Source organism: Tachysurus fulvidraco, chromosome 22, assembly GCF_022655615.1.
Source record: "Tachysurus fulvidraco isolate hzauxx_2018 chromosome 22, HZAU_PFXX_2.0, whole genome shotgun sequence".
In the NCBI taxonomy this organism is placed as follows: domain Eukaryota; kingdom Metazoa; phylum Chordata; class Actinopteri; order Siluriformes; family Bagridae; genus Tachysurus; species Tachysurus fulvidraco.
In genome coordinates, this window is record NC_062539.1 from 7,243,806 (window position 1) to 7,255,941 (window position 12,136).

The 12,136-nt window shown below is 38.3% G+C and overlaps 1 protein-coding gene across 14 annotated transcripts in view; it reads right to left on the reverse strand.

The window, feature by feature from the left end:
* ptprsb (protein tyrosine phosphatase receptor type Sb) overlaps positions 1-12,136 on the reverse strand; it is a 125,326-nt gene that overhangs the window by 49,767 nt on the left and 63,423 nt on the right. For 8 of the 14 annotated variants that reach the window (XM_047806214.1, XM_047806212.1, XM_047806216.1 and 5 more), the window contains 2 exons: positions 9,710-9,820; positions 6,959-6,970 (listed from right to left, as the gene is read on the reverse strand). In XM_047806214.1, coding sequence (XP_047662170.1) covers positions 6,959-6,970; positions 9,710-9,820 — 123 coding nt within the window. Of the gene's footprint in view, positions 1-6,958; positions 6,971-9,697; positions 9,821-12,136 lie in introns of all 14 variants that reach the window. The other 6 variants (XM_047806218.1, XM_047806217.1, XM_047806224.1 and 3 more) reach the window with 2 other exon arrangements.

A 12,136-nucleotide genomic window follows, 5' to 3' on the forward strand; every position in this document is an offset into this window, starting at 1 on the left:
TATTGCACGTATTTGCAAAAATATCAACCACAACCAAAAAAATATCGAACTGAAGTCAACTGCTTTGAGGTTTCTTTTTAAAACTCTCTGCTAATATGAAACTACTGATTCTTACCAACTAGAATAAAAAAAAAAATACAAAGTACAAATAAAATAATTGCAGAATAAAGAAAAAAAAAACAGACACAGATCCCCCTTTTTTGGTTGGTTGACTAATAAATTGTTGCTGCCCTGCATCTAAACTTATTTTAGTAGCAGGAAAATAAGCAGGATGTTCTTTATTTGTAAAGTGAAGTATAAGGCACCTTGTGTTGTGCTCTGTGTGTGTGTGTGTGTGTGTGTGTGTGTGTGTGTGTGTGTGTGTGTGTGTGTGTGTGTGTGTGTGTGTGTGTGTGTGTGTGTGTGTGTGTGTGGGTGTGTGTGTTAGAAACAGGATGCAAACACACCACAAGGCAGCAAAGCTCCTGCTGTCAACACTATTCAGAAGGGAAAAAACTGCCTCTACTCTCTCTTGGCAGATCTAGCTCAGTCTGAATAAGTAAATAAATAAATAAACAGATTAAATAAATAAGTGACGAGAGAACAAAAGAAGAAGAGAAGGAAAAAAAAAAAATAACTGAAAGTTATGGTAATGTACTATGTACCAATTCCTCACACAAGGGAAGAGAGATGGAATGTGGAGATGGAAAGGAGACGTGTATTCGTAAGAAGGAAAGGGAAGTGAAAGGAGTGCCAGAGTGAGCCAGAGAGAGAAGAGAAAAGAGTAATGGAGAAGAAGGTATGCTAAGACACGTTCTAAGCGTTCAACACTGCTTAGTGGATTGATGAAACGTCCAGGTGACTGTCGGACTTATTTGGAGAAATATCAAGCGCTTGTTACGTCAAAGGTTCCATGAAAAAAGAAAACTTCTGGGACAGGGGACAGAAAGCAAACATGGACAGACTGGTGAGAAAGGAGGGGGAGGTATGGAGCACCAAAACCTGATAGAAAAATGTCGGAAGTCGGAAGCAAGAGCTAGGGAGCTTGGTACAACCGAGAACTGTTTTTTTTTTTTTTTTTTTTTTTTTAGATAATAACTAAAATGCATTTCTTTTTTCTTTTTTTTTTTTTTTTTAAGAGCTGCTAGTGGCAGCAGCAGAACAATACAATACATACAATCATAAAGATACAGGTCAAGAGCTTCAGTCACCTAAAATATACGTTCTCGTTTTGCAAATTGCCTTCATTTAAAAACAAAACAAAACAAAAAAAAAAGGCACTCATTTGTATCTGTCCAGTTTCAGCGAGCCTGTGCCTGCTGTCTCATCAGGTCCCTGCTCTTGACAGAAGAGAAACCTGATGTGGTCTTCTGCTGATGTAGCTCATCCAACCTTAGGGTTCAAACTTTTTGTGCTTTCTGAGATGCTTTTCTGCTCACCACTGTTGTAAAGAGTGAGTTACTGTAGACTTCCTGTAAGCTTAAACCAGACAGCCTCCCATCTTTCTCTTCATTAAAGCATTTTCGACGTGTCTTCCCCCCCCCCCCCCCGCATTATTCTGTGTAAATTCCCAGGATATCAGCAGTGTTTAAACCTTAACTGAAGCTTTTGTCCTGTATCTGCAGCACTTTAGGCATTTTATCGCTGTCACACTAATAGTTTATTGGATAATTGCATAAATGTGTGCATTAGGTGAACTGGGGTTCTTATTAAAATGGATATATCTGAATATTCTAGAAAACGTCTGCTCAATAATTAGACCTTATGGAGCTCCACTGCAATTACATGACAAGATTTTGCCTTAAGATTTTTCATCAAAAGTGCTTAAATCTCAAGAAGAGCGACTTAAAGCCGTAACACGCTACTGCGGTGTTTCTTGAAGGCATCCAACAAAGAAGGAACATTAAATTTAATGAAGCAGTTCAAGCCCAGATTCTTGTTTCTTAGGAGTAGGTTTTTGTACGAGTCGAGTCAGGTCTCTGAGCAAAGCACGTATTTGATTTCGTGGCTTACGGGGATTCACTGCTTAGGATCATGTTTTAAATGGCAGCTTTGGCCTCGGGGAGAATATAAGCCTGTAAGACTAGCGAGGAACACAAATAGATCCGCTTCAGGTTAAGCTATTCAAGCTCAGGCTATCCTGCTAGGTAATCAGGTCACCAGCTTTATGGAGATTAGAGATTGAGGGGAAAAAAGAAGGAATGTCGTCGACGGATGGCGCTCATGAGGTAGCTACACTGGTGGGGATGTGAATGTAGATGCGACCGTCAGCTGTGAAGCATTCCGGTCGGTTTGGTGGACCGTGTCTCGTTATGAATGCTACAATTCACCGTTTATTCAAACGCTCACAATCATAAATACATGTCAGTTTTCATACACTTCAGGGTTTTGCATGCGCTGGAGGATACCCAGAATTGGACAACAAACTACGACATAAAACAAATGTTAAGCCTAAAACAGTCATTGCCTTCATTAAAGACGGGTGTTCGTAAAGAATAGGAGCGCATGCACGGCTATGAATCATCAGCGGAGGCATATTTAGACAGGGCTCACAGCACTGCGCCAAAAGCAAGCAACATTCACAGCATGCAGCAATCCAGACTGTTTCCAATTCAGTCTCGCAAATGCAGCAAGCACAGAGAAAACGTTCAAAACAACTGTTTTTGAACATAGGCTAATGGCATGATTACCATATCTTCATTGCACACATGTATAAACACAAGAAAAAAAAAGCCATACAAGTATTTAGCAGATCTGTTTCAAATGGCTGTTTTAAACTGTTTATAACATAATAATATGGATGGGTTTTGACTAGCCGGCTGTCTAGACACGATAAATATCCGCTTTGCTATTAGGAAAAAATCTGAAGCAATGTTTTTTTTTTTTATGTTCAAGTGCTAATAGCCCTGCTGTCCACCATTTTATTTAGCTGAATGCAATTTGGCCTTGTAAATCAGACGCATTAAAACTATGTTCTCATCCTTTCTCTCATTGAACTCCATGTTAAGAACGAGCACAGGCAATTGGCTTAGAATAATTTTACAGCCTCTATAAGTGCAGCAATAAAGGTCTGGCTTTCAAACAAGAAGCCGGGGTTAAGGCCAAAGGGCGGCCATTTTCTAGACAGCTGGAGGAGACGGCAGGAGACTGTCTGTGCCGCATCCGAATGGCTCTGAATCTCTGTGCTGGCCTGTTATATCCTGACATCATCGCAAACATATCTTCTTGACAATGATCTGAGATCAGTGTAGGGATGGGGAAAATTAATGCCATAATAACTTTACCTATTCATATTACATACACCAAATCTCCTTGTCCTATTTTCTCTTATTTCTACCTGTTGTATTTCATCTTTAAAACCTATTTAACACTGTTCCTTGATATCATTTGGCATCTCTTGCCACCAGCACTGCATAATATTAATAATATTCACCTCAATACCAATTACTGTCTCAGTATTACATGAAGTGTACATGTATTGTAATGATTGGCAGATAAATAGCAGGACCTCTGGCAAATTCCAGCTGTGTATAAGAAGGGCAACAGTTAGCTCCAGCAGTTGAAACCAAGCTTTAAAAAGAGCAATGATCTAACGACGTGCTTTCGTCTGACTGAAAGGAAACAGACACACAGCATGTGTAACAGCAGTCTTTTGTTGTTTTTTTTACACACTTTACTCTCTTCATAGAATGATAAGCACACCTGGTGTATTGGCTGTGTCTGCTTAACATATCACTCTATACACATATAATGCTGGATTCATATCAGAGCTGGAATGACTTAAAGAAATAAAGCAGTGCTGATAGAGTGGTGTGACGCCACGTAATACAAATTAGACTATTTGAATTTATATTACTATTTAATTTAATTTATAATCATTTTTATCCATTTATGGTTTTAATTGTCATTCCTTCACTAGCCTCGTTTTATTCTCTCCAGTAGTAAAAAAACAAACAAACAAATAAATTCACCGCACCAATGTGCATAAATCTGCACTTGTTAAATACAAAGCCTTAATTATTAGGTTTAACCATAATAGTACCTGGTATGAGTTGTTACTATAGAAACTATAAAGTATTATTTTTTAAAAATGATCAAGAAACTGTGATTATATAAAACTGTGATTAGCCTGACTATAGGAGTCATGCTGTTCTACAAAATAAATCAACAATCGGAATTGGAAAATCTCGTACATGTTAATACCGTGATGACTGAAGGAAACTAAAATTTAAAACCGGGTCCTTTCTAAGGAAAATCGAACTAAGAAACATGAGACATGTCTGAGCACGCTCCACAAAAAACCCCAAAACAAAACAAACAAAAAAACCTTCAGAGCCAGATCCATGTAATAAATAGATCACAGCCGTGGAGCTCGTAAAGTCATGAAGACAGAAGAGCTAACAAAGAAGCGCTGACGAAAATATGATATTCTAATTAGGACTGAAGGTTTTATCAAATGTTCTAATTGTATTTTATCAGATAAATCCCTCCTGATATCTTAATCCCTGCTGAATGCGGAGTAATCGGATTTCGTAGCGCGTGCTCAAGGTGAGAACTTTTTAAGCGCTGAACGCTCGCAGTGTTGACACGGTTCTGAATATTCCTTGCCGCTGTCACACCTAGAGGCTCGTGTTAGCATAATCTGGCAGAAGCTTTCATGAGGACATTGACACGTCAGATTAGCCGGGTTGAGATTATGGGCTTTGTCAACCATCATAACTGTTAGCTACAGTATATAGCAGATCCACTGCAACCTGGTGTCTACTTCATAAAAAGTTCTACAAGAATAAATGCAACTGAATTAAACAAGGTGGGAAAAACAAATGAAGTCATGAAAATGCTTGAAGAAATATCGTATTTTACATGTGAAAACCAAGGAATTTAGCAAGGGATTAAGAAATAATTTCCTCTCACATGTGCATTGATGTGCTTTTCTTATTCCTATCGAGGGCATTATTATTATACACACTATAATTACGCTATATTACCATATTACTATATGCTAATACACCTCATCCTTGCTTTTACTCAGCTACACAGTGTCTGTGAAGTAGTAGTAGTTTAGCTATCTTTTCTCTACACTGTAGTTTAGCTAGCCTTTCTTAACCCTGTATCTTAGCTATTTTTTCGATGCTGTACTTTAGCCAGCTTTTGTCTACACCATGGTTTATTTAGCTATTTTCTACCCTGTGGTTTAGCTAGCTTTTCTTTAGACTGTGGCTTCGCTAATTGCTCTCTACACTGTAGTTTTGCTGGCTGTTCTCTACACTGTATCTATGCTAGCTATTCTTTACACTGTAGCTTAGCTAACTGCCCTCCACACTGTAGCATAGCTAGCTGTTCTCTACACAAATTTAGCTAGCTGTTCTCCACACTGTATCTATGCTAGCTACACTTTACACTGTAGCTTAGCTAGCTACACTTTACACTGTAGCTTAGCTAGCTACTCTTTACACTGTAGCGTAGCTAGCTGTTCTCTGCACTAATTTAGCTAGCTGTTCTCCACACTGTAGCTTACTGTAGCTAGCAGCTGTTCTCTACTAACAGCCCCAATACACAAAACATTATCCACTACACTAAACCCACTGCCTAGCAGAGTTTGCAGCAAGATAACATTTTTTTGCTGCATATTTTAGCAAGTTAACTAACTTAGATGACTTGTAGAGAAAGTATTGTTGAGAGGGTTTTCTCTTTCACCTCCTCCTCAGTAACTGTTACAGTCATACTGATGTGAACACTTCTATAATTCTAAATATTGGCAAGGTAGAAATATTTGAAAATATTACATTACTGTATTAATAACATGTCCCTGCTATTTAGGCATACTACTTTAGGTTTAGGTCTTTGCTGTGAATGTGTGCACTCGCTCTACCAGAGAGAGTGAAATTCTAATCCTTACATCATGTAGGGGTAATTTATAGACAATATATTCAAGTCTCTGATTTGAGAGCAATCTGAGGAAATGAAAGTGTTACAGAACAGCAGGGTTTAGTCTCGTGACATTCAACAAGCTCGAATCCCTGCACATTTGCCACTACATCCTATAAGCATGTAAAGGTATACAGTATGTATGTTCATGAATATTCTAGAAGTACAGTATTACCAATAAATGAAGATATAGTAGGCATTTTGTGATAAATGTTAGACGGATTATTATAAAATGAATAGAAATGGCTGAGGCAAACTGAAGTTTAATGCATAAAGCCCAGTACTTGCAATAAAAATACTTATATTCATGAGCCATATGTATTATCAGACCATATGGGATTTCTCTTGACTGGCAGAACAAATCCGCTGATATGGATCGATATCGGTATGGAAAATAGAAGACAACTGAGTGTTAGTTATTAGTAAGCCATGTACGTTCACACTCATAAACAACAAGGACACGCAAAATAGCAAGCAATACACACACGCACACACACACAAAAGAAAGCTCAAGCAAAAAAAACGACTAATATCCATTAAGTTTTGCAAAAGCAGACAAGACACGACACAAGCTCCAAAAATAACAAGCCATTATAGAAGGGCAGAGACATGTCATGGACAGCGTGAAGCGACGAGATGACACTCAAAAGACTCATCACTAAGCGTTTTCTGTTCAGGCATGCAAGCATTCGCACATTCTCCCATCATGCACAAACTTCAGATTATTTCCAATTGCTGGGTTTCCATGGCAATGCGTGCAGCAAGAGAGAGAAAGAGAGAGAGAGAATGGGAAGAGGAGGTCTTCTGATAGGAAGGGCTTTTGCAAACATGAAAAATATCCCACAATGCAATGCAAGAGATTAACATCACCGATTATAAATGTTGGTGGATATAGCTACTAGATTTATTTGTATTTGAGACACATGATCTGGCATTGACACACTGTCAGAAAGCTAGTGTTTAACATTCTGTCTTTAGGTCTTGTTTTATTTTGTCCGAATGTGAACGTAAAAAGCCAAAAAAGAGAGAAAAGAACCAAAAACACACCAACCTTCTCGCAGCTCTGAGGGGTGTAAGGGGGGTTGATGCAGAACACAATGACATGAGGAGCCAAGAAGAAAACCAGGAAACACAGAAAGAGAGTAAAAAAGGCCAGCGCAAATCGACTTTCAACCTGCCACATTCCCGTTCCTCCTCCAACCATCCCACTGCTTACCTGTGTCTCTCTGCATGATCTTTGTCATTCTTTAAAAGCATTTAATCATTACATCTAAACCAGTAACAACCAAAATTGATTTGGTTACATTTTTGTGGCAATGATATTGAAAATATCAATCCAAACCCAGCCCTGGCTTTTTAACGCCTTGCTCTGTTCGATCACTATATTAAAATGTAAAAGAAAATATAAAAAGCAAACCAAAGACACACCAAGTCCCAATGCAGAGAGCTGTAATGTCTAGCCACATTTTAAGGCACATTTATTGCACAATAATATAATATTTGTTATATTCATGCTTAATATAAATAAAATCCAAAACAGGTCAGTCGTTATGATTAGTTAGAAACAAAGAAGGGGAAAAACATACCAGAAAATAAATAAATAAAAATAATTAAATAAAAAACACCAAGACCTTCAAGTTATTAGAGTATTAGTTATCATAGTTAATATTAATCATGCAAAACATCAGATTGCTTCAGCTTACACAGGACATTAAGTTTCACCTCTGTGTAACATGCAGAAAATTTAGGTATATTTATCAGGTTTAACTCATATAGGTGCTTTATGGATCTAATTGGGTTGTTCTACAGAAGTGGTGCAAAAAAAAAAGCCCATGGTTCATAGTACGTCGTTCTATTTTTCAGTGATAGACTGATTCAGAGAGAGAGAGAGAGAGAGAGAGAGAGAGAGAGAGAGAGAGAGAGAGAGAGAGAGAGAGAGAGAGAGAGAGAGAGAGAGAGAGAGAGAGAGAGTTAGTTAGTCACCTAAAAATTGGCAAAAAGCAAAGCACCAATGTAAAAGGAATCCAGGTTAAGTGAAGTAAATGGGAGGAATACAAGTAAAATAAAGGCAAAGGGAATAAATTATACGAATGTGCATCAAAGTAAACTGAACACTTGCCTAAGAGAGAGTGAGTTTAGGTCACGGAGAGAAATGGCACCAATCTGATAGCCCTGGATCACTACCAGGAAAAAAAAATGCTGGCTTGGATATAAAAAAAAACAAACAAAAATTATATCTGTATATTAAGATACCTAGCATAAGATGTCAGAGAAATGATTGTCCGCATCGCGAAGACAGAAGGAGCCACTATTTCTCATTTAAAATTAACAATGTAAGTGATTATTGTGTGTAAATTTTGTAAAATTGTTATTTTGCTTTACGTTGTTGAACTACAACTTGTTCTCTGATATTTCAGGTTGTGTATTTAGCTGCATATTCTTTCCTTATATTTTAAAGTAAAAAAAAAAATTCAAGCTTAGTCATTTTTTTTAAAAAGTAATTGCTATCGGATAAGAAAACGTAAAGTAATGTGCCATATTTGTTCACACCCAAAACCTTAAGGTCGACATCAAAACACATACTTTTTCTTTCTTTCTTTCTTTCTTTCTTTCTTTCTTTCTTTCTTTCTTTCTTTCTTTCTTTCTTTCTTTCTTTCTTTCTTTCTTTCAAAAAACCCCAATAACTTCATAACTAAAGGGTTATTTAAATGTGACTTGTATAATTACTGCAAAATGTAAATTCTTTACTCTATAACTGTTTAAAATGAAAACAAAATATTATATTAGTGACATAAATGTAAAGATTAATAAGAGACAGAAGATTATGCTGAACTGATTTATCCAGCTAGATGAGTTGGCACTGTTTAGAACTAAATAAAAACAGCAAAAAGTAGAAATTTAAAGTTTAGTTAACAAAGAAAAGTATTTTTTTTTATGTGTTATCACACTTCACAGTGCAGTAATCCTGTATTTGCACCACTTGGGTAGAAAGCCCCAAATGCATCATCTATACAGTCATTTAGATTGGATTATTAAAGACTTTACAATCGTAACTCTTCAAACCAGTTTAAATAAAACTCATGTTTGTGCTTGTGTACATTCAGCATGTTGGGCTGCTGTTTAGGCTGTAAACATGTTTCACTGTAAGCTTCATGATAAAGGCTGTGTGAGGCATCCTGCATTAGAAACATGAGCGCTCCTAATCTTACACGACAGGCTGTACTTAGGCCTGCAACGTTCATCCTATTCTTGGCTAAATACGTTCTCACCTTTCTCCTCTCTCTCTGTTAAATTAACACGAGCACTTTCTGCACCGTTACGCCTCCAACAGCTTGCGGTGTTTAGCCCAACAGCAAATATCGCTAATTAAGTTTAGGGAAGCAATTACACGGCAACAAACCCAATTCATTTCTTATCAATTAGCTTCTTTTAATGATTTAAGCATCAGATTGGGAATTGACAGCCACCTCTATGAACAATGAGCCCGTGCCCAGAAAACTAACTACAGGAATTAAATATCAATTTGCTTTTCAATCAAATGTAAGAGTTTCTTTCTTTCTTGGATTTTTTTTTTTTTTTTTGACTGCATGTAATATTGTTGTTCTGAAATTCTGGGAGGAAAAATAAACAAAATTCACAATTAGATTATATATGGCATATATAGCACTATTATTTATTTATTTACTTACTTACTTACTTACTTACTTACTTACTTATTTATTTTTTAATGGAAATAAGGACCACTCTCCTGCTGATCCTTAATTAAAGTGGTTACCTATGGAGTACCTACTGTAATCCGTACCTCTCACGTAGAGATTGGCTGGGGCGGAGTAGCGCACTCCTTGCGAGTTTGATGCTACACACTCGTATTTCCCCTGGTCTGTCTCCTCGCTCCGCTCGATCTGCAAGGCACCTGGAGACACAGTGTGAGTGAGTGAGAGAGAGAGAGAGAGAGAGAGAGAGAGAGAGAGAGAGAGAGAGAGAGAGATATTTAGGGGAGGGAGTGAGACAAAGAATGAATGGAAGGTGGTGAAAAACAGAGCGAGTGAATGAGACGAGGTGGGGGAGGAAGGATTGTGAGAGATTTGAAATGATATGGAGGAAAAGGTGGTTGAGAGAATGAGGGAGACAGGAAGAAATATAAGGAAACGATGGTTGGGACCAAATTAATAGGAGGAGTGGAGAGACGAACAGATGGAGTGGAGGAACAAGGTAGGCAGAGAAAGACAGATAAAAAGGCAGCCAGAGTGACAGTGGTGCAGGAAGAAAAAAAAAGAGGAAGAAAAGAGAGAAGAGGTAGAAAATGTTCAATGTGTTAGATAAATGATTCATAAATATCCTTATTTTAACCAAAAAACACTGCATTTCATTAACATTTACACACCCTCCTCCTCCTCCTCCTCCTCCTCCTCCTCCTCCTCCTCCGGCTACATGTCTCTCAGAATAATATTAACATAATAATTCCCTCGCTGATCGCAAAACCCTCATCACACTTTATCTCCATTCCATTCCCCTGCTCCTTTCTCTAATTTTGGCTGAAATATATGCATATATATATTTATTTATTTATTTATTTTGGTGCTTTTTGGAGACATTATGCAGAATCGCCAGCGGCATCTGAGAGAGAGAGAGTGAGAGGGTTCCACTAGCCAAATAGAGGTGAAAAAAGAGTTTAAGCACAGTGCAGCTTATCTTTTTATTCGCCGGAGAGCTTGTACTCCATCTTTTTACCATTCTCTCACTTTGCGTGCAGAAAAGGGGGCATGACAAAGCATTATGCTGATGCAGGAGCCGAGGGAATTATTTTACCAACTCCAAGCTAAGACTTCTCTGGAGATGCGACTCAGACAGACAAAAAAATTCACTTTTTTTTAAACATGGTACCATTAGTAATCACTTGGGTCAGTGGTGGTTCAGGGCTTTTGATCAAAAGGTCGGGGTTCAAGCCACAACACTGCCAAGCTGCCACTCTTTGGCCCTTAAGCATGGCCCTTAACCCTTACTGCTCCAGGGGCTCTGTATCATGGCTCACCCTGTGTTCTGACCCCAACCTCCAGAATTTCACTGTGCTGTAATGTCTATGTGACAAATAAAGGCTTCTATTCTATTCTAGTTAAAGCTAAAGCTGGATTATTATTGGAGATAATATGGGAGAACTGGGAAGGAGCTAAAAACATTTAATTATTTGAATCCCATCAATGCCACAGCCATCCACGACCTGGAAGCCAAGGGAGAAAATCCGATCATGCTTTCTGGGTAGGAGGAACTGCATACTACTCTTGCTCACCTGTCAATCACTTTGACACTAGCCAGTCATGGGTGACTATGTGTATATATGCGAAAGAGGGAAGACTACATTTTCCTGTTGCTCTGTGGTGCAGCAGTCTGAAAGGATCATTTCACTGGATGGCTTCACGTGTCTCAGAGGAATCCTGTGCTACCCGATTTGATAGCTGTCATCTGATAAAAGATATCTGGCTGGAGGGAAGGGGGTGGAATTTGGCAGATGAACACATTGTGAAGAAAATGCGGGAAGAGAATTTTATTATTCCCATTTAAAATGAACACTGGATCAGAGCAAAATGATGTGAGAAAAGGCTAGAAACTAGCATTGCCACCTCATAGCTCCAAGCTTCCCAGTATGACGTGGGTTCCTCTGGGTTCATGAGTTTCCTCCCACCTCCGTAACACATGCTGGGAAGTGGATTGTACATACACTAAACCCTCCCTATGAGTGAATGAGTATGTGAAGGTGTGGCAAAATTAAGGGTATCCCCCTGCCTTGTACCCAGCATTCCAAGGAGGTGCTCTGGATCCAACATGACCATGACCAGGACCAAGTGCTTAGTTAAGAATGAACAAATAAGAATGTTAATACGATAGATTTCCATTCTGCTGTGCTTCAGGACACATCAGATGTTAGCTGGTGTAAAAATATTTGACAAACTCAGTCATTTTTCTGAGTTCCCATCTGAATTTAGGTTTCCAGGTCAAGATTTAGCACAGAAGTCCAAGAACATTACAGCTCTTGACAGAAACTGAAAGCCAGCCTAATCAGACAACTGCGAATAAACTGGAGCAAGCTAGAACTAATTGGACAACATCGTAGTCTGACCTCGAAAACTCTTGTGGGAATCCAACCCTTGAACCAGTATAACAACATCTAGAGGAAAAACTACACAGAAAACCAATTTCCTATTCCATAGCCTTGATCGAGAAGAGATTTAGA